The sequence below is a fragment of the Hyaena hyaena genome, unplaced genomic scaffold (assembly GCF_003009895.1).
Source record: "Hyaena hyaena isolate Hyena2069 unplaced genomic scaffold, ASM300989v1 scaffold_229, whole genome shotgun sequence".
In the NCBI taxonomy this organism is placed as follows: Eukaryota; Metazoa; Chordata; class Mammalia; order Carnivora; family Hyaenidae; genus Hyaena; species Hyaena hyaena.
Window position 1 is genome coordinate 421,253 of NW_024080861.1, and position 23,034 is coordinate 444,286.

General features: G+C 42.1%; 1 protein-coding gene across 1 annotated transcript; it reads right to left on the reverse strand.

The window, feature by feature from the left end:
• Nucleotides 1-1,250: 1,250 nt before the first annotated feature.
• IFNGR1 (interferon gamma receptor 1) lies at nucleotides 1,251-21,475 on the reverse strand. The gene is made up of 7 exons (XM_039243572.1): nucleotides 21,266-21,475; nucleotides 11,368-11,482; nucleotides 10,527-10,690; nucleotides 8,546-8,715; nucleotides 6,527-6,713; nucleotides 3,968-4,095; nucleotides 1,251-2,007 (listed from the first exon to the last, which is right to left on the reverse strand). Exons 1-7 carry the CDS (start codon nucleotides 21,348-21,350, stop codon nucleotides 1,447-1,449), a joined length of 1,410 nt encoding a protein of 469 aa, XP_039099503.1. The 5' UTR covers nucleotides 21,351-21,475; the 3' UTR covers nucleotides 1,251-1,446.
• Between the last annotated feature and the right edge of the window lie 1,559 nt (nucleotides 21,476-23,034).

The following is a 23,034-nucleotide window of genomic DNA, read 5'->3' on the forward strand; positions in this document are numbered from 1 at the left end:
TTCATTTGAATCTTAAAATTACTATGTTCTTCATAATTCCCAAGAACTCCTTGTGTAATATAGAAATGAACTCTTCGTTTGCCTCTTGCTGGGACTCTCTTCACACTACATGCTTCTCAGGGCTCCCACCCATTCCAATGGCCTTGACCATCATCTTTGCTAAAGACCCATCAATCTTAATTCTCTACAGAAAAACCCACCTTTTTGTTCCCTCCCCAAAGAGCCTGGAACAGCGTTCCGTACATTGGATGCTAAATATTGAAATACAGGGGGTGCCTGGGGGGCTCACTCGGTTAAGTGTAACTTCCCCTCAGGTCATGATCTCGTGGTTCATGAGTTTGACCTGCGTCAGGCTCTGTGCTGACAGCTGAGAGCCTAGAGCCTGGAGCCTGTGTCTCCCTCTCTCTGCCCTTCTCCCACTCGCACTTTGTCTTTCTTTCAAAAATAAATAAACATTAAAAAAAATAGACATAAAAGGGCCATTCTTAAAGATTAAATTATTTTTAGGACTGTTTTAAAGATTAGATATGAGGGGCGCCTGGGTGGCTTAGTCGGTTAAGCGTCCGACTTTCGCTTAGGTCATGATCTCGCGGTTCGTGGGTTCGAGCCCCGCGTTGGGCTCTGTGCTGACTGCCAGCTCAGAGCCTGGAGCCTGTTTCAGTCTGTGACTCCCTCTCTCTCTGACCCTCCCCTACTCACGCTGTCTCTCTCTCCTAGAAATAAATAAAATATTTAAAAAAAAAAAAGATTAGATATGAATAATTAGGAAACCGTTCTATAGTCTTAATACATGGGAACAAGCAAATGGATAAAAAAATAATAGGTTGACTGCCTGAGTGCTTGAATAAATGAGTACAAAAATGAATTTTAAACATACTTTATTTACAAATATCTAAATACAACGTTCCATAAAAAATATGTACATGTTTCTATTTACATATCCTTTATTAAGTCTATTGACTTGATTTAGATTTTATATTCACTTTTGGAAAGCTTTTAGGATTTCTTCTGAAAGTGAGCATTTAAAACTACTACATAGACTTCCAAAAACAAATACCAAGCTAAGACACAGAAAAGGAAAAAACAAAACAAAACTAGTTTACGCCTGGAAGTGATTAGAAAGGACCTGAGGCATCTCATCCATTATCACAGGAAGCAGGTTCCTAAGAGTATTCACTGATCATGCAAGCCCATCTGGGTAGAAAAGTTCATAGGTGACAATGGCTTGTTTTTTGTTTGTTTTTTTTTATAGCTTTTTGCAGTTTTCAGGCCAAATTGGACAGTGCCAAAGGAGACTCTCTGCCCTTTAAGAAACCAAGATACGATTATATTTGGTTAATGTCAACAAAGATACAACTTTTAAAATCATGATGTCTTCATGAAGTCGAAGCAGAAACACCATTCGGGGAAGGCAGATCCTTCAAAGCTGGCGCATCTTCTTCAATCTCAAGAAAACTCTTTGGAATCTGCTGTAAGTCTATAACCAATCAAGGATTCCTTAGCACCTTCATCCACAAGCAGATCCACTAATACGTGCGGCTTGTCATAGCCAAAGGAGGTGGTAGTGTTTCTCAGCATTACGGACTCCTGTCCTTCGGTCTTTATTTCGGGTTTACTACTTGGGGGAAGTTCTGAGTCCGATAAGCTCTGCGATTCCACGACACCACTATCGGAACCATTTCTGGAGTGATAGGAGTTTAAAGCGACAACACAGGTTTCCGACTGGTTACTATCTGAATGGACAGAATTCTCTGTCAGGGCTGGGGTCAGCGGGCTATCAGGAGCCGTGTCAGAAAGGTCTCCTTCAGGGGTCACCACCTGAAGTTTTGCATGGTGTTCCATTTTTTCCAGATCATCTGCGGTAGGCATATCTGAAATTGTTGCTGGAGACAAGTGCTCTTCCCAGACCATCTTCTCATTTTCTGTGACAACTGGCTGGTAGGTGATGGGTGATATACATTTTGACTCGGATTTGGTCTCTGAAGAGGCATTTTTTACCACAGACAGCTAAGGGAAGAAAAATAAGTGATTAAAAATCATACACTGTTAGACTTAAGTGCATATCCTTAGAAAGAAATGGCCTAAGTGTAATGGTCGATGAAATAAACCACTAAATGGTACACTTATGGTAATGATATAATGGCATCTGGTGGTTGCCTTTCTTGCTTTTTAATAAAATATACTACTTTAAGATTAAGAACAAGTTTTTAGAATTTTCAAAAAGTCATCCAGCATCTTAACTAGTCCATGTTGCTTTTGCTACATGACTTCACTACATATGCACACGGCATCTGTAATGGGGGAACACCTACTTATATAGTATTTTCACCATTCGCCTTCATAATTGCAATTTTTATTATAATCTTCACTGCCTCATACTTTCTCTATACTGATGATTAAAGTAACTTCTCTAATAGCAGATACTGAAGTGTTTCTTATTTTTAGGATTTACAGAACATGCTGAAGTGAATATTTTTACACATCTTTGTATTTACGAAGTTGCTTTTTAAGAATAAATTCTTGGGGCACCTGGACGGCGCATCAGTTAAGTGTCTGACTCTTGATTTTGGCTCAAGTCACGATCTCAAGGTTCATGGGGATAAGCCCCACCTCAGGCTCTGCGCTGACAGCAAGGAGCCTGCTTGGGATTCTCTCTCTCTTTCTCTCTCTCTCATTCTCTCTGCCTCCTTCCCTCCCTCTCTCTCTCTGCCTGTCCCCTGCTTGTGTGCACACTCTTTCTTCTCTCTCTCAAAATAATAAATAGACGCTAAAAAAAAGAATAATTTCTTAAAAGTAGAAATTACTCAGTCAAGGGCTGGGGCACGTTTATGACACTACACTCTATACCCATTATATGCTTACCTTCCCACTAGGGCTGCATTATTTTTACCAGTATATACCAGTTCTACTACTACTGGAACTCCTGAATATTCAGGTGTATTTTTCCTTCTCTAGTGGGTGTAAAGTTGCGGACTGCAAGGTTGCTTTGTACTTAATTACGTACTTATCCTTAATTAGTAAGGACAAATACTAGAATTCATACATGAATCATCTCCTGTTGATAGAATATTCACTTCACTCAAAGGTAGTGTTTTCAAAACAAATTGAAAAGACTCCTTTGCATATCATAGGTATTATTCCTATTATAGTTCATTCAAATAGCTATGATCCTGTTACCTGTAAATGTGCTTTTCATCACATAAAGGCTTTTATTTATTTTTGGAATGTTTATTTGTTTTTGAGGGAGCACGGGTGAGGGAGGGGCAGACAGACAGGGAGAGAGAGAGACTCCCAAGCAGGCTTCACACTGACAGTGTGGAGCCCGACGAGGGGCTCGAACCCACGAACTGTGAAATCATGACCTGAACCAAAGTCGGACATTCAACCAACTGAGCCACCCAAGCGCCCCAAAGGGCTTTTAAATACTAACCATTAAGATGTCAAAATTCCAGCCTCATGTGTGACCGCCTTTCCTTCTACACTCCAACCATAACGGTATTTTTGTATTTTCAGATTTTCACATGCCATGCTTTCTTGATGCTGGGAACATACTGCCCCTTAGTACCTGCATAAACTCCTGTCTTTCCCTCAGGATTGCTCAAGTCTCACCACCTCTGGAAAGACCACAAGTAACCGGCCCCTCCAGGGTGGCTAAGTCCTCACCAGCACGTACGGAGACCTCTGCATTTGAACACTGTCCACTCACTGAAACCTTATCTTTTTCTCCCACTGCACTTTACGCTCCTTCACAGACTTATCCAATCATGCTCTTGTCCCATGCATACAAAAATACACGCTGCACAGTAAAAATTATGTGATTTTGGGTGGGTGGTAGACTGAGTGATTTATGATAGGCAACACGCTGCTGAATGTCATTCAACTTAAAAAAAGATGTAAGCAACTATCAGAAAGGTCCATGTTAATGCTTTAGTGTATATAATTAAAGAAAAATGTTTAAATATGGTACCAAGGACTTGGGTAACATGATGCTTTGTCTCTTAAATGGATTAATCTTCTTCGTGTAACAACATACGAGTACTATGACGACGACGACAGAAAGGAAGACAGCAGCAACAACCAAAACCCAAACAGAATCTGAAAAAAAAGGGAGAAATCACAAATTAGAATGAAGAGGGAAAGCTGCTATTATCTGTGAAGTAGCTATAAAGTCTTAGCGCTTTGCCCCATCAGGTGATTAATATGGTCAGAATTGCATAGAACACTTCCTGCAGAAGTTAGGCAAGGTGAAAAACGACTCAGGGGCCTGGCCCGGGTCCCAAGATGATTCTTTCCAGCTCTGCCATACTCCACATTCTCTAGCTAATACCTCCATGACACAAGGTGGCTAGAACAGGCACTCCATAACAGTTTTCTTAAAGCCCTGAATATAGGCCGTTTCCAGAGTTACAGTTTTCTCTCCATTAATGAGGCAAAAAAAAAAAAATCTTTAAAAATCTACCCCTTAAAAAATTCTGGCAATACCGACACCTTTTAAAATAATTTAGTCCCACTCCTCAGAATTGTGTTACATTTTGTATTTATTTCAAGATTGCAAACACTCATAAAGACACACAGACCTACACACAGCACACACAGGCATGAAACGTTGCACAGGAACTAAGTGCCTTTCAATGCAAACCAGAGACAGTGACAGAAAAGGGGAAAGATTTGTTTCAGAGCACGTTTGTCCTCACTGCTGTGAATTCTGCTCTAATGCTGCTTTTTATTTTCAAAGCACAATCTTCCGCATTCTATTTTCACAGTCTTCTACATATCATGGTGGCGTTTGGCCTCTCTACTGCCATTTTATTACCTTTCATTTCTATTTCAAAGTTACTTTCTTGGAACAGTGACTCTGGAAATTACTACTAAGTGAATGCTTGTATAATACCTGTTATAAGACGTGGAAAAAACTAAGTGACTGCAGCAATAAAGATAAGATAAGGATGCAACTAACCTCAGCACTGTTGTTTAGAAGCACAGTCCAGGCGGGCAGGGCCACTGAGCTACAGTGGCGCCACCATGTGGCCACAGTACCAGCCCAGTTTATAATTCACATTAAAAATAAATAAATCTGAGGCATTTGCATTATTTCAAATTTTGTGTGAATGAGGATTTTATTTTTCAAAACAATACAATCCAAGATGGCATAAAATGCACTGCATTTCTTTAGGTTGCCTATTTGAATTTATTTTTTTTAATGTTTATTCATTTTTTGAGAGACAGAGACAGATAGTACACGAGCAGGTGAGGGACAGAGAGAGAGGGAGACACAGAATCCGAAGCAAGCTGCAGGCTCTGAGTTGTCAGCACTGAGCCCGATGCGGGGCTCGAACCCACAAACTGTGAGATCATGACCTGAGCCAAAGTCAGTTGCTCAACTGACTGAGCCACCCAGATGCCCCTTTAGGTCGCCTATTTGAAACCGTCATCCTACTGATCTAAAAGTTATCGATATTAAGTTTTAGGCCTTTGGTCTAATTCTTCAGCCTAGATTCCCATTCTTCAAAAAGGTATTTGTACCATAAAATGTTTGTAGCCAGGAGATACATTCTAAAAACAGCCTAACAACTGGAAAAAATATATATACACAAAGACAGTTATCGAAACATGATCTATCATCACAGGAAAAAAAAAATTTATAAGTAATCTAAAAGTCCAAAATTGGGGAACATTAAATAGAATATACATTCTACATGATGAAACAGTCTACAGACATTAAAAAAATAATATTAAGAAAGTATGTGAAATAAAATGGAATCATATTTATAATAAATATTTAAAGCAATACACAAAGTTGTATATACCGTACAACATGATCATGGCTATGTAGAAAAAGACAATAGGATGAGAAAAAACCACCTAAACTGTAACTGAATATTTGGATGATAGAACTATAGATGATTTTGTTTTCTTCTGGCTTTTCATATTTTATAAATTACGTGTAATGAAATTTCAATTTCATAACTGCAAAGAACGGCCCACGTTTTGGCTAAGAGAGCTGTCACTTGAGAAAGTTAGTCCTAAAGTTCTAGTATATGTATCCCCTCACACAAAGAAAAGGTAATGAAATGAAATTATTTTTAAGTGTTGTCAACACTTATTTTTGGATAATAATTTCCAGTATTTATCCAGTTCACATCACACAGTGAATATTTCCGCTATTGTTTTTAAGCTTGCTATCCCCACGAAGAACATTTTAATGGATACCTAACACCTTGTCACGTGGAAACAGTTACGCTGACTTCTGTCACTACGTGTAATCCTGAAATGCAGACATCTATGCGCAGAGTTTTAGGTGCTGTGTTTTTTCTTTCCTATGTCAAAAGATCATCATGCACCTTTCCTAGTTGGCTGTTTTATATCTTTTAATGCCTGATAAATGAGCTTCTTTTTATTTTTGAACTTCTCTGAGGAATGGAGCCATTGCCTATTTTTAAAAGAACAGAGATTTATTGAAACTCCTTCTTTTAAACGCCTATCTGACTCATCACTGCCTGTATTTAGGAAAAAAACAGAAACTTGCCTTCCATGTGTTTGGCATCAAAAGCGCTAACACAAACTTCTTTGGACTTGTTCGTCGTAACCCCCCAGAAATCAGAGTTTCCTTCTACCGAAGCACAGTACTCAGAATTCAGTGAGGACACTGGGACAATTAGGTGGCACTGAGTCTCGTTGCAATTATCTTCCTCTACATCCGATATGTATGAGCTCTGTATGGGAACAAACCACAACAATGAAAATGCATGGCTTTTATTCTGCCAAGGCAAACAAAATCCCCTACATTTACCTGATCAAACCCCTGGAAAGAATATATGTGAGGAAAGTTGAACCATGTCTGAAAATTGCGTTGAGATCAAATAGTAAGTCAGTTTGTTATTTCAGCACAGCATTATGCTATGTCTCCAGTACAATGTTCTTTTTAGGGCTTATACATTTTAAAACTCAAATACCAAGAATGTTCACTGGTCACTGTTAAGCCAACAAATGTTCATTAGTTCTATTCCAGGAGTGCTAGAAACAGCTGGGGAGAGCTATGAACCCGTCTGTAGGAAGAATAAGAAAGCCATTTTGCGAAGACTGTAGTGTCTCTTAGCAGCAGTGCGCAGAAGGGCCCGAAGCAGTCTCTGGCAGCTTCCCATTCATCCGCCCAAGTGCGTGCACCACCTGCGCCACGTAGGGCCTGGAGACGCGAACGTAAGACCGTAGCGCCTGACCGCAAGCAACTTCCGCCGGAGCAGAGAGAAATGAGTCATGAGCAGAGTGAGGGGACCATCAATGGAACTGGGAACACCCGAACCACAGAGGGGCAAACAGCCTACTGTGTCAGAGAAGACTTCAAAGCGGAGATGAAATGCCAGCTGAAGACTGAAAAGTGAGCAGAAATATGCCAAAGCTGAGAAGGTGGGGAAGGGCGATCTGTAAAGCGCAGGGCACCTGCAGGGAACGAAGAACACGTCGGCAGTTCACCGAAGCGCAAATACAAATCGGGCTGGAAGGGACGGGGAGGCAAAAAGCTGGAAAGGACGCAAGAGGCCATATCATGAGGGTCTCGCAGGTCATGCCACGAGAGCGAATCGGGCCTGATTGCGCAGCTGGTGGGGATTTGCTAAAGGATTTGAGGCGGTGAAGAAATGTGGTGAGATGTGCACCTTAGAAGGACAACTCGGCGAAGCCTCCAGGGTGATGTTTTAAAATCTAAGTCAGATGTCCCTCTTCCCGCTTAGATCTTTCCAGAGGCACAACAGCTCAGTCAGAATAAAAGTCAAATCCCTCCGGTGCCCCCAGGGATGTGGCCCCCAGAGAGCCCTGACCTCATCTGCTCCCGTGAGGGGTCCAGCTGCCCTTCCCGTGCCCGGTGTGCTTTTGCCAGATTCTCTGCCTGAAACGTTCTCCCCATCATGTCCATGGATCAGGTCACCTGCTAACCTCCTCCAGCGCTGCTCTGACCTCCCTACCGAACACCGCTACCAGTCCCGACCCCGCTGCCCGTCCCCCTTCCCTGCTTGGGTTTTCTTCATCGCGCGTCACCGGAGGTTTGTCTGTACCTTTCACTGGGACCTGCTGGTGCCTAGAACACACACAGCACGTGCTTGACAAATACTGTTAAATAAAGCGGGGGCAGGGCCGTGGAGAACGAATGGACTAGAACGATTCCAATCCAAATCCACACCGGTGCCAGAAGGCAAGCGTATCTGTCCCCACAGCCGTACCACTGCTTCTTTCAAAAAGAATGATTTCCCATTATAGCTTCATGTTATGTTACATCAGTACCAATGTTCCTCATTTTACTGGTGAAGAAATAAACAGGTTTAAAATCCATGCTGTTAAATGAGGGAAAGAAACCAGTGCTAGTGATGAACTCCAAGCCAGCTCCGTCCACCAGCACTCACTTACGTCGTGTTTCTTACCACAACCTATGGTACGGTCTATGATCCCGAAGTCCGTCCGAATGTTCTACTTCTGTTACAGTACATGCAGAAACAGCTTCACAGAGCAACAGAAAAAACTGCCATTTTGGACAAAATGAAATAGAAACACATACCTCATTTCCATCTATTCTCAGATGCACCGTGTACTTGAATGTGTAACAAGTTTCATCACCATATATGGCTACAGGTTCACTTCCACTTATAACAGCTAAAGGGTGAAATATGTCAATAATGATTTGTCTTTCCATCTTTCTGATGCTCAGGTCAGGTGATCCAATTTTCCCTGTGGTTGGGGGAGGGGGGCGGGGACAAAAAAATGCAGATTAGTAGACCCCTGGAACTTTATAGTACATTACATAAAACTGCCAAAATCAACCAACTTACTCTTTCTGTTGTTCTAAAGCAGGATCATGTTTAAACCATTCCACAAAGATCTAGATGGTATTCTAAATGTTCTTAATAAAGGGGCGCCTGAGTGACTCAAGTGGTTAAGCGTCCGACTTCGGCTCAGGTCATGATCTCATAGTTCGTAGGTTCAAGCCCCGCGTCGGACTCTGTGCTGACAGCTCAGAGCCTGGAGCCTGCTTCAGATTCTGTGTCTCCCTCTCTCTCTCTCTCTGACCCTCTCTTGCTTGTTCTCACTCTCTTTCAAAAATAAATAAACATTTAAAAAGAAATTAAAAAAAACAAATGTTGTTAATAAAGAAATGTTTAATTAATCTCAAGCAGGAAGTATTCTTATCGAACCTAAACTTCTCTTTAGCAGTTTAAATTCTAGCCCTAAAGGAAAACAGTTGGGTCATGAGCTCTGGTCCTGAGTTCTGGTAAAAAAAAAAAAACAAAAAAAAAACCAAAACAAAGCCTTGACATAATAGAAGCTCTGTTAAGTTATTTTTCCTTTTTCTTTGGTTTTGGTAGATTAAAAAGAAAACCTGTTCTCTAAAAAATGTTTCAGAAAAGGCGTTTTAGTTACCTTTGAAGACTCACCAAAACTCTCTGTACCTCCAACACCTATGGACGTCTGGCAGGAAGGCTCTTATAAAAGTTTGCTAAATATATTCAATTCTTATTATGAAAATCAAAACTAGATATTCATTCATTCGACGAATATTTATTAGGTGTCTCTGACGCCTGAGACTCTGTTGGTGAACCATTTACCTATTCTTCACATATGTATTGCACACTTAACCATGTGCCAGGCAGGCCTATTTTTATCTTGAGGGCCTGGCATATTTTCTAGCACAGAGTATCCCCTTGATAAATCTGTGTAGGAAAAACCTGATATACAGATGAGCACAGTTCACAGATGACAAAGGCATGGACTCTAGGGAATAAAAAAATTATTTCAAGGCCACGGGGAGGAAAGGCCCATGGAAGAGACTGGGCAGGCACAGCTCAAGAGCAGAAGCAGAAGCAAGGCTGCAGCGGAAGAAAGGGCACAGGGCACTGAACAAGGGAGTGAAGGTGAATGGCGAGGCACCAGGGCCCAGAACGCTAGGGCGGAGCCAGATGATTCATCACTTCTCTACCCACGAGCGAGCGAGGGTAAGAGAGCTACAGGTAGAGTTTCAATCAGAAAAGAGGAATTGGGGCGGAAGATTCTGGAGCTTGAAGTGGTAACTAAGATCAGGTAAACCATGGGGATGTGATGCTGGCAGGAGAACGGACTGACAGTCACCGGGGTTGAGGAGATTGCACAGAAATCTAAAATTTTTTAACGTATTACGTTGGCATATAAAATTCCCAGGGGCTCTGGGGACTGGACCCACGGAGGAAGAACGAGAGCAGGTGCCCCCGTCCTCCGGGAGTGTAACTGAGCAAGGAGTGATGGAGGAAGGGAGGGGGAGGCCGGTGCAGAATGCACTTGGGCAGCACCGAGGCATGGTTACAGGGAGTGGAAATGCAATGGTTTAGATGGGGCACAGTGATGGGCACCTCCCAACCCTATTTTGTGGGACTTGGGGGAAGAGGAAGATACAACTCCCTAAATTCTTCCAAAGGTTTCCTGGGGATTGCGATAATTTTTAGCAAGTTCTAACAAAAGCAAATATCCATAGAAGACATGTGTATTTCAAATTTCAAAGTTCTACTCACCGTGTCTACACAAAATAAATTCTTTTGACTCTACATAGGCTGATTCTTTTTGTCCAAGCCTAGCTTTAATTCTGGCCCAGAGAGAGAGTGATGGATCACGAATTGTGGAAAAGATATTACAATAATGATGAGAGGTATTGCAGGCATCAATCCATATTGCTTCCCTGAAATGAAAAGGAATAAAGGAACAAGGGAAACTTTTATTATTATGTAGACTTCAATCATCTCTGTCTATGCTTTGCTTTTCATTCACAGCATGGAGCTGGTAACTGGCTGAAAGAGCGCAGTTGAGAATAGGATGGAGAAACCAGACAAAGGAGGCCCTTACTCTAGTTAAAAGTCCTATAAATTCCTTTACAATAAAGAGGCTCAATTCAAAATACAACACTTGAACAAATCACATTCCTTATGTAATTTTAAAAAATCTGGTCCTTAAACAACTCCAGATTCTATTAACATAGACAGTCATTACTAGATGGCAGAACCTAACATATTACAAAGACTCTTAACAGGAACTCCTAAAATTGTTTTGAAATTCTTATCTTTCTACTCAACAATACATTCACTATGGGAAGTAAGATGACATCATTACTTTTAATACGAATTCCAAGCTTTATTTATCCTGCCTTAAAAAAACCTCAAAAGTTAATGAGACTCCTGGTCAGGTTTGACAGGAAGGAGAAGTAAAAGGCAGGAAATATTGTCAAAATAACTAATTTGCGTCCTTAGAGCTTCTGGAAGTTCTGCCACATGGGAAAGAAAAGATGAAAACAGAGTTATAGAAAGTTATACAAAGACTGAGGCGAAAGCAAAATAAAAAGAATGAAAAAGTAACACTTACACATAGTTCTTTACTTGTACGGTAAAAACAGGGGTCTCTGACATGGTCGGGTAATCCCAAGATAGGACAGTATTAAAGTTATGGGCCTTAATTTGAATATTCGTTGGTTTTGGCACTGTAAGAGATTCAGAAAGTAAAATGGGCAATTGTAAGAAACTAACATTAACATTAGAAAACCTCATAACAAGCCACGGTAGCCAAATACATTATTGAAGAAAAGTAGAATTTACCAGAACAGATGATCCAATTATTTAAATTGAGATGTATAAAAATGAATTTTATTGGAAAATGCACAGAGTTCTGATTCATTTTAAATTGCTGAAACAACATTGGGATATACGGGAAATACAAATATAGGAAAGGCCATAAATTCCTATAATGTTTTGGGAGTTTTTATAAATAAATGCACTGTCAGTTGTAATAATAATTCTCAATTCATTTAATCACTAGCACTTCCTATATTTGATATCAGATTACCTCTTCAACGTCTAGAGAATTGGCTACTCCAGGGATGGCCAATTTCATTCTAAAATATGATCTTGGCTCTCTACCCAGTATGGTTACACACCTTTAGCACCTTTTCTCTAGCCCAGTAATAGAAGCCCAGTAATGGCCTGAAGGAGCCATACACCACTTTAGTTTCATTAACATTTTGCTCTCCGTGGTGTGTAGGGCTTTTTACAAAACACACCCAATACTTCTTCTCCCCTCTGCTCTCTAAACCATTTTAGAAAGTGCTTGCTGAGAAGATGTGAGTCACAGAAGTCACTTTACCATCTTGTTACTATTTATGAAAAGCAGCCATTTAATCCCCTGCTCAGTGTAGAAGGCTGTTGTCTGCCACTCCCTGGAAAGCAAACGCACACATACATCTCCTCCCTTCCGCCTTTTCTTTCTCCGTCCTTCCTTCTCTTCCTTTCCTTCTTTATGAATGAACATGAAGATACAGAGTTGGTGACAGGACCTCAATTTTAATATTATTCAATTCTACTTATGTGAAAACCATTAAACATAATTTACAGTTACAATTAAATGAATGGCAATGTGGTCAGGTACTGTGGCTTACAGACATAACTCATCATCAACCTCAAAAATTCTAAGAGAGGGGAGCCTGGCTGGCCCAGTTGGTTAAGCATACCACTCTTGAAATCAGCTCAGGTCTTGATCTCAGGGTCATGATTTCAAGCCCCACACGGTGCTCTGTGCTGAGCATGGAGCCTACTTAAAAAAAAAAAAAAAATCTAAGAGAGCTAAAGTTTATTTCTTTAAAAGGTACCTCAGCTGATAATGATGATTACTTAGGGTTATGTAAAATGGATGGGGCTCTAATAAGAAAAATACTCCCTGGGTTGGACATTAGGAAGTGTGGGTTCTTTCTTCACTACACTACTAGTCATTTCAGATTTCCTGACCTGTTATGTGAGGTGTTAATTTCACATATGTAAGATATTTGCTTACTATTAAAGGAAACACCTACTATATTTTTTCCCAGAGCAAAAATTCCAATATTCAAATCCAAACTGGTGCACTGCTTTAATTTCCAATTATTTCACACTTGTATTATCTTTTCAAAGCAGAACACAGATCAAAATTTATTTAGGTAAAAAATATAGACTTATGGGCAATTAAATTCTAAGACCTCCCTCCCCGCTCTTCTGGCTATTTTTTGCCGTTATATCAGTGGTTTTCAACAGGAGGTGATTTTTTTTTTTTTTTTTTTTTTGGTCCCCTAAAGGACATTTGGCCCTGTCTGGAGACACTTTTGGTTCTCATTACTGGATGGTAAAGGTAGGGTACTCATAATTTTTTTTATTACTTAGGAGAAAAAACTAATTGAAAAACAGAATATTTTTGATAAACCAACATATGTCACTGCTTCTCCCACAATGAATAGCTTTGGTTACTAACAAAATATCTGATTTCCATACTACTTATCAAACAGTGTGACAATTTGTGCCAAAAGGTTGAGATTATGAAGCCGAGAGGATGTCTCAGAGTCAGATATTACACACTTATGCTACGTGTGCCCTTTCTGCAGCCAGTGATCAGATACCTGCAAGTTTTCCATTTGCTCTTCCTAAAATACTGCTGACGGCTGTTGGTACATATCACCTTTGGTTCTTGAAGCAATTTCCTTGCAGGTGAGTCAGAAAGCACTGGCCTTGCCAGATTTAGCCCTGGTTCTTCTCTTTTGCTTTTGGTAGTAGAGCTACCATGACCCTACTTAGCAGTACCGAAGCTTCCTTTTTCTAGCTTTTTTTTTTTTTTAAGATATGTTTTTATATGTTTGCACCTTAATTCATGAAACGACCTAGTCTCAAACAGCTTACAATCTGGGTTGAGAAGGAAATACAAGGCACTTCCCCACCGCCCAGGTTCAATTCAACATTAATATCAAATAATATTCACACATATACACCTAGTTTTCAACCTAAGATAGGTATTGGCAGATGCTAAGAAAACTCCTAAGGAATGTGAAATTCTTTCAGAAGCCATTTCTTACTTTCCGCATCTCACTGGCTGAGAATTTTCAAACCATCAGGTTCTGGTTCTTACTTGTTTAACACTCTTTCTCTTGACTACTCTTTCTCGTCTTGCATTTTACTCTAAGAAGTAAGAAGAAACCAAGCGGCACCAGGTGGTGCAGTGCACCAGGCACGTTTCCTACTCTTCCCTCTCTGTCCCGAGGGCCGACGGTGTGACTAAGCTTTCTGCGCCTCTGGTGACAAGGGCCTGCCTTCCTCCAGTTTCCAGTAATGGCTGAGCTCTTGACTGCCTTTTCAATCTGTTTAAAAAAACTATTTCCAATAGGAATGGCTTTTTAATTGTACAGACTCAATCTGAGATTCCTGCATTTGAGGAACAGGCCAATGGAAGCCGGTCTAGGTAATAGAGTATTAAGTAAAGTGCATTTATATTTAAGAAGAAGTTACTGAATGATAATTATAAAACCAGAGAACAGTGGACTTGCATATCCGATGAGTTTTTAATGTGAATCAAATGAGGTTTCCCATAATTTAAGTAAAAGCTTGCCCTGGTTAGACTAGAACAAGGGCTGACGTCACAGTTTTCAAAGCAATCAAGACAGACAGGTAGTGGGGAGGAGGAGGGCCCGATAGATTGTAACAGACACTGCCATTATATTAGAGGAGAAACTCGGATGTAACCTGTGGTTTTAACGCTACCAGAAGAGAAACCATGCGGTTATTACACATCTGCCTTTGTCATTATTTGCCAAACTCGTATGATAAAAAGACATGAGTAGTTTTCTCATTGTTTCAGAATTTTGTGACTTAACCAGTCAGACATTCAAATTAAAATAATTAAGGCTTACAGAAAACTTCTATTCATAAGAAATTTACTTCCTATCAACAAAAATATATGTAGAAACAGCAAGAGGATTATCTATAGAGTTTAAGGAAAGATCCTACTGGAGTATCTAAAGAAATAAAATAATGTTACAGATTTCTCCAACTCTGGAAAATGCCCAACTAGCTTTCTGTAACTCATGTTGTTTTTGGAAATGGATTCAGTTATTTGATACATGGTATCTGCATACAACCCAGAATAAACTTTAGCTGTTTGAAAATCTGCTTCCCAGGATGCCTCTAGAACAGATGAGGGTTTAACAAAACCAAACACAGGAAAGAAGAATCCGTTCTTTATAACATTGTACAATGCACAGGGGGAAAAAGGAGAGTTCTGGTTACAATCAACTGTTTCCTCTTGATAAACGGGGAGAGACAGGATATGAAAAAAGAGCAAGGAAAAGGACAGAAAAACTGATAAAGATCAGCACGTTGAGGAAGCAGCACCATGAGACAGGACCGCAGCCAGAACAGCTCTGTTCTAACTGCTGGGGAAAGTAGCAGAGGCGAAGCAGGCAACCTGAGACGCCCCCAGGTCTCCCCCGCGTGGATGATGACCGGAGTACAGGCTGCACCTGCCCCCATTCCGTAACTACCAACAGCATCTGCACGGTGACTAAAAAAGCGACAGTCACAGGAGCACTTCCATTGTAACACAGCAGCAAAGACTGTAAAAGAGGGTCTATCTGTGGCAGAACACAGCTCTGGAGTCTGAAGACATCCATTTGCCAATCTGCCTGCCAGCCTCTCTATGGGAAGGACAAACTCAGAAGCATAAAGAAGGACACAGGGTCAGGAATTAAATTGCTTTGGGGATTCTAAGTCATCTGAGACTACAGTTCAAAGACAAAAGCTCCAAATGAAAACATCCAGACCCTTTTGTGAATGAACAACTGTCAGAGAAAAACTCTAACACTTTACCCAAATGAAAGACTCAGGGCCACCTGCATGTTTTTACATGCAGGGTTCTTACATGCATGCATGTTCAGATGTTTTTACAGAGGGTTCTTCTTTCATTGCAAACTGAAAAATTACATGAGAAATTCGGGGGGGGGGAGTGAAAAATATCAAATCTAGACTTATGCATTTCTTTTCCAGAATATATTTATGATTACCTCCTGAAAAGTTTTACAGCGCTGACAAAATAGCTATCTTCTTTCTTTCTTTTTTGAGAGAGGGAGAGAGCACATAAGCAGGGGAAAGGGGCAGAGGGAAAGAGAGAGAATCTTAAACTGAGCTTATACTGGGCTCAATCCCACAACCCCAGGATCAGAACCTGAGTAGAAATCAGATGCTCAACCAACCGAGCCACCCAGGCACCCCAAAATAGCTACTTTCTTAATGCCTTCCAAATTTTTCTCTTAGCAAGTAGCAGCATCCTCTAGATTTAAGAATAAAGACATTTTAAGAATTCTTGCACATGTTTCAAGTGTTCATAAAAGATTTTTACTTGAAAAATATTTTTTATTGAAACATTTCAATTTTGAATCCTTCATCACTTTGTGAAACAAATACAAAAACAGTCTGTTTTCTACTTCTGTTGCTTTCTTATACCTTCAGAAAAAAACGTTTCAGAGCTAAGGGTTCAAATAATAAAATTATTATCGTACATAATAAAATAATAATAAATTATAAAATAGTTCCTCAGCGGGATCAATGCTCTTAATATCTCTGCATCCTGCTCTTCTTCCTGTTTGCTTTCTGGATCTATTCTGGTTTTATAATTCACTCTCTCTTAAGTTGTGGAGCCCAGAATATGACAGATATGAATGAAATACTATTCTTGCTCTTTTTTTTTTTAAAGAGATGGACATATCAAAGAGTGGCTTATGCTGAATTTATAATTACCTCAAATCCTCCCAGATCTTTTATTCAAACCACCACCAAGTTAGTGCCTAACCAATAAACATCTGCTCAGCCACTTTCTGACCTGAAATGCAGGATTCCATATGTGCTCCTATTTATTCAATTTCATTCAGAACAAGTTAGCTGCTGAGCCTATTTTAAGTTTCTCATAGTTGAAATGGATGAGTTTGGTTTATTTATTTATTTTTTAAATTTTATTTTATATGCTTTTATTATTTTTAAGTAGGCTTCACACCCAGTGCAGAGTCCAACACAGGGTTTGACCTCATGACCCTGAGATGAAAACCTGAGCTGAGATCAAGAGGCGGATGCTCAACCAACTGAGCTACCCAGGCACCCCAGAGTTGTTTTTTCTAAAGCCAACAAAATCTCTCATATACAACCAAAACAATTTAATTATTTTAAAATATAGTTGTTAAAATAAATAACGAAGCACATTATTGAGTGGCAAATCACTAATGTATATTAAACATTTACAAGACAAGCAATGTGCTCCACTTTATCATGCACTGTCTTAGTTAACCCACACAAACCATGCTACGAGGGAGGTGAGATTATTATACATATTTTTACCAATGAAAGAACCAAGGCTTAGAGAAGCTATTTAAAGACATGATAATCTGTAAAGTTTTGCTGGTTTTAGTTAAGGAAAGATACTTAAGCATCATTTTTGTCATCATTTAATAAAATAAGAAAATGACCTCCGTATATAAACTGGAATTGGAGATGATTATTTGCTGATGACTTCACAAGTATCTATTTTGAGTAATTTTACCTGATTTATTATAGCACCACAATCATATGATGGCCACTGCAAAATCTGAACAATGTATTAGAGGAAATCATTTCTTTGGGATGGACACGACCGAAATGGGTATCAAGCATTCTAATTACTATGCATTGGGATAACCCAAAATAAAGAGACTTCCTTAGTAAGAAAACTGTAAGTAAACTGATTCCTTCTTATCAGGAATTCATTTAATTCTGGTTCAGTTCTCATTATGTTTCTCTGTCCACTTAAAATGGAACCATTAAAGCATTCATCTAGTTCGTGTAACTGCTACACTATTGCTGTGTGCTGACAAATTTTATTAGATAGCTCTCTAGGTTTTCCTATAAATAGAACTAAAATGTGGACCTTTCAAAGTCCATCCAATTCATGTTTCAGAATAAATTGAAAAAGAAAATTATTACCCTGTTCACGAAATTAAAGTGCTGTCTTAAGTATTATGAATCTCTGAAATAAATAAATATAGGATCCAAAGAAAATCATGAAAAATTGAAGCACACCCAGAACTTTACCCTAAAGTCAGAAAAGAGACTTTCTCTACTTTCTCAGCTGGAGAAGGTAAGTTAAGAGCCCCGCATCTGTGTGAAAGTACAGTGCGCTCTTTAGGTAATATCCAGAGTGGGAGAGCAAGCTACTGGAAGGGAGATGCTGAGTCACTTCAAAATACATACACTACTTTTATAAGTAAAACCGTATGAAAAGCAAAATACCACTGATTATTAGACAGCACACATGGGTTGATTCTCCCTATCCATTCCCTAAGAAATATTAACAAAAGCCCAGAACTGTAACACAATACATTCCCAATCACTTAGATTTTGCAGAGACCGGCTATATTCTCTTGCCTGGTGCCCCGTTCTTACCAGATTGCCTCCTCTAAGATGAATTACCAAATAACCAGTGAAACCCAACAAGGTAAGAGTAAACACACTGAGTGTTTAGTAAGTGTCAGGCACTGGTGAGACTAGGAAGTTAGCCGAGAGCCAGGAGCAGGTTGTCCTTATGGGTTTTCCTCCTAATCCCTGGAGACTACCTTCTAAACTAATTTTAAAAGCCTAAGGAACATAACGCAAACTAGAGAAACACACTGAAAAAACCCAGGCAAATGTACTGAAAACGCACTGAAAAAAGAAGAGTCGGGGAGGGGACTGGCACTGGCACTAGTGTTTACAAAATGTCGGGAGTACAGGAGGCCATAGGAGGAGATGTTCCTTTGGACGCAGAGGGCCAATACTCCCAGGGCTGGCTTCAAGGATACGCAAATTGTGTAACCACAAGGGGCCCCACATTGTTCCAGGTGTTAGAATACAAAAATGCGAAAATCACTCAGTTTCTGCTTTCAAGGATCATGACTGATAGCTCACAGTTAGTAAGTGCGGGGTACTGTTGTTAACTTCTCATCCCATCCTATTTTCACGACAACCATATGACGTAGGTGCTCTTGGCATCTCCATTTATGGATGAGAAATCAAGGCACAGGGAGGTCTGCCCAACTGTACAGAGGTCACTGCTACCCAGTAGGGAGCTCGGCAGCCGGGCTCCAGGGTCCAAGTTCTTAATTAATCACTCTGCAAAATGCCATTACTTAGGGCAGCTTAGCTGTGTACAAGGATAGTTGCCATGTATTGTGTTGAGAGTCTGGACTTTCACCCAGGCGGCTGGAAAGCGAGATAGGGTACCTGGCTCAGGAGGCGCAGGACTCAGACAGGCGTGGCACATAATTCTGTGTTCCACCTACATCAGGAATCCTGACTTTTAAACGTTTTTCAAACTCTCTTCTCTTCTCCATTTAAACTGCCATTTTCATCGATTCCTCCCAAGCAGGGGCCTAACTGGCCTCCCTCTTTTGAGTCGACCCCCAAACTACTGTGGAAGATGGTCTTTCTAAATGGGCTTAACTGATCCTGCAGAAAATCATCTGTCTTCTTAAAATAATCCAGTGACTGCCCACTTGAGCAAGGTACAGTGAGCATATTATTTTGTTGGCTCAGCACCAATACTTCCTTCAGGAACATTATTTCTCTTCTGGGAACTCCCCCCCCCCACCACCACCAGCCTCTGCAACATGGTCCTTCCCATGCCAGCTGGCGCCTGCCCCAAGCTGGGCAAATCAGAGCCTTCCACTGGGAGTTTGTTAAGAGAAGTGGAGGCTGCAAGATGTCAAAACTCAAAAGTTGTCAACATCCATGATTCCTGCCAAGTAGGAAAAGCTGTCCACATCCAGAGTCAGGAATAAGAAAAAGAGTGTCTTGGCACTTTTGAGTGACTGGTTCAGCTCTCTGAGGCCCAGATGGCATCTACACCTTTATAACTGTTGCCTGGATTCTCTAAGCCAAAAAATTCTTCTTTCTGCCTCGGTTAGCCAACGCTATGTTGCTGTCTGTTACCCGTGACAATGCACTCAATATCTGGTTCCTACCTCTCTACCTGTCTTAACCTGCCTTGCATCTCCCCTTACCTATTCCACAATGATAACCCTTAGTATTCCGCTAATTCAACATGCTGTTTCACACTTCTCCCTCTGCACACAAGTCTCTCTGTACCTCCAGCTCCAACTCTGGGGTGATCCTCCTCTGTGAAGTCTTCCCTGAATCCCCTAGTCAGAGTCAGGTATCCTATCTTGCTTTCCAGTCACCTGGGTGAAAGTCTGGGCTCTCACCACAATATATGGCAACTGTCCTTGTAGACAACTAAGCTGCCCTAAGTAATGGCGGTTTGCAGAATGGTTAAGAACTTGGACTCTGGAGCCCAACTGCCAAGCTCCCTAGTGAGTAGCAGTGACCTCTCTACAAGTTGGGCAGACCTCTTTGTGCCTTGATTGCTCATCCATAAATGGAGATGCCAAGAGCACCCATTTCATACGATTGTTGTGAAAATGGGCTGGGATGAGAAATTAACAACGGTGCCTAGCACTTATTAACTGTTGGCTATGTAATGATCCTTGAAAGCAGAAACCCAGAACTCCCATTTTTGTATTCCCCAAGTCTGGAACAATGCCTGTCCCAAGGAATGACTCTGTTTGTTTGATTCTTAAAGAGCAGTCCGGAGGACAGCTGCGTGAATGCAGCACACCTTAACAGGAGCTCACAGAGGAAGTCATAACACAGAGGTTGCGGCCCAGAGTTTGCCAAGGGGGCAGGAGGGTGGGTCTCTCTGACCCCTTCCAGGCAGCTGCTAACTGCGGGCACTGAACAGACACTCTAGACTGATGGAGCTTCTGATAGTTTAGGTTTAACCCTCTTGCAGGAAAGATTCGCTGATTTCACTGGAGCTCCCAATCACCATGACGCCGAGCTTTGGAAAGCGTATTCCCAGCACTTATTTCTGGAGAAGTCTCAGTGAGCAGGCGGAAATAAAATGGGCGGAGGAACGAAGCTAAGCGAAGAGACGCACAGCCTGACAAATCCACTCCTCAGTCCGCGTACTACACGACTTCCAGACCTCGTACCCGTAAGATGGCCAATCACTGCCACTTAATGATCCTCAGTCGGAGAAAGAACAATTCTCTCTTAAGGATTCTGGGTCCACCCTAAGAATATTTAAGTCACGAGCGCTGGCCACCGTGTACAAAATGCTGACCGGGAAACTCGCTTATTTAAAAACGAATTAAAAGAACTGGAGGACCGAGAGGCGTGTTTTTACATGTCGGCGACAAAGGAAGAGGAGAGAAAAAGGGAACTTAAGTCTGCGGACGGCAAAGACCGGCGTGGCCTTCTCGGCTGTCGCGAAGACGTGCCGGGGCGACCGGGAACGCGGTGCGAGACCTGGGATGAAGCAGGACGCGGCCGCGCGGGGCGTGCTTCCAGACTCCTTCGTCGGTCCCCTCCGCCCCCCCCCGCCCCCCCCGGCCGCCTCCCTTCCGAAAGCCACGTACCCGAAGACATCTCCAGATCTGCGGCGTTAATCTCAGCCCCGCTCTCCGCCTGGAAGACGAGGACGAGCAGGAGGAGGAGAGCCATGCTGCTCGGGGGTGCCTCGGGGTGCGGCCCTGAGAACAGGGCGTCCAGCCTGCAACCCTATCCTCGCGTCACTTCCGGACCACAGGACAAGCGCTCCAACCGGGGGCTGGACCCGCAAGCAATGGAGGAGCCAGAGCAGGGAGGCGGGGCCAGAGCGGGGAGGCGGGGCCAGAGCGGGGAGGCGGGGCCAGAGCAGGGAGGCGGGGCCAGAGCAGGGAGGCGGGGCCAGAGCGGGGAGGCGGGGCCAGAGCGGGGAGGCGGGGCCAGAGCGGGGAGGCGGGGCCAGGGCGGGGCCACCAGGAGTGGGTCAGGCAGCGGGATAGGGCGGGAAGGAGGGACCGGGGCGGGGGAACTGGGCCGTGGGAAGGGAGGTGGGATCAGGGATGCGACGCCAGGAGTGCACCCGGCAGACAAGTAGCGGGTGAAGCCGGGCGTGGGCGGGGCAGTGGGACTGGGGCGGGCAGTCGGAGGCAGGGTGGGGAGGCGGGAGGCGGGGCGAGGGGCGGGGCGGGGCATTGGGGACGGGACCACGATGCTGACTGGGTTCTGGGGACCAGGACTTTAGCGGGAAGGCAGGACCCCTAGTGCCTAATGGGGCGTTGGCTAAGAGCCTAGGACCGGAAGGCAGGAAGAGGCAGGTTCCAAGAACGCAGGGCCTTAAGGGCATGAAAGTTTGTGGTCGTGACAAAGGAGCACAGGTTTGTGAGGAACTTGGGTCCAAAGGTTACGTTCTTTCGATTCGGCAACACCTTCCGCGATTATTCTTCCGGTTTTTGCAGAGTTCTGGGGTTGCAGAACTTTCCCTGAGGCCACAACCCAGCCACAATCCTAACTTTACCCTGGTAGACTTCACTATCAAGGCGTCTGGAAGCCTGAGAGTTTGGAACACAAAGAGCCTTAAATGCCTTCTCTAATCCTTGCATTTCTATACGAGGAAGCTAAAGCTTCAGTGGAGAAATGGTTTGTGTAGACAGCCCATATCGAATTGGCTTGGCCTAGAACTACTTTATCCTTGGAGGAAAAACAACTGGTTATCTTTTCAGCAATTACATATCACATAGCGATTTCTTAAGCAGCCTCTCATCGTGTGATCCGCCTTCTTTCCTCTCTGACCACATCACCTATTATTACTCTGCATTTCTCCTATATTGATGTTTATTTTCTCCTCTTAGAATGTAAGCTCCATCAGCCTGAAGTATTTGGCATTTGGTTGGTACAGCCTGAAGTATTTGGCATTTGGTTGGTGTTTGTTGAGTGAAAGAATGCATGATTATGCTAGCATTACTACTCTTTTAGAGAGAAAAAAACTTAAGATGCTGTACAAACTAGAGAGGAATTACCAACAGGATCGTTTTGTTTATATTAATAAACACCTTAGCCCTGAAACTTCTGAAACTTCAAGGAACATAGGAACCACTTGAGGATCTCGTTAAAATGCAGATTGATTTAATTAGTCTGATTCAGTTGGGCCTGGAGATTCTGCATTTGTTAACGGAATACACACAGAATGCCAGGGCCACTGGCTCTAAGACCATACTTTGAACAGGAATGCTTTAGCTCCATCTGGACTAAGTTTGGGGGAATATTTTGCTTGGGGGAATAAGATGTCTTAGTCTGTTTGGGCTGCTTTAACAAAAACACCACAGACTGAGTAGCTTATCAGCAGCAGAATTTTACTTCTCAC

Bases quoted from the DNA above. Each gene is read 5' to 3' on its own strand.
- IFNGR1 (XM_039243572.1), bottom strand. From the start codon at position 21,350: ATGGCTCTCCTCCTCCTGCTCGTCCTCGTCTTCCAGGCGGAGAGCGGG. The intron at 11,483-21,265 runs GTACGTGGCTTT...AATCTCTTACAG, and splicing joins AGATCTGGAGATGTCTTCGG to TGCCAAAACCAACGAATATT. The intron at 8,716-10,526 runs GTGAGTAGAACT...CCCCAACCACAG, and splicing joins ATTTATTTTGTGTAGACACG to GGAAAATTGGATCACCTGAC.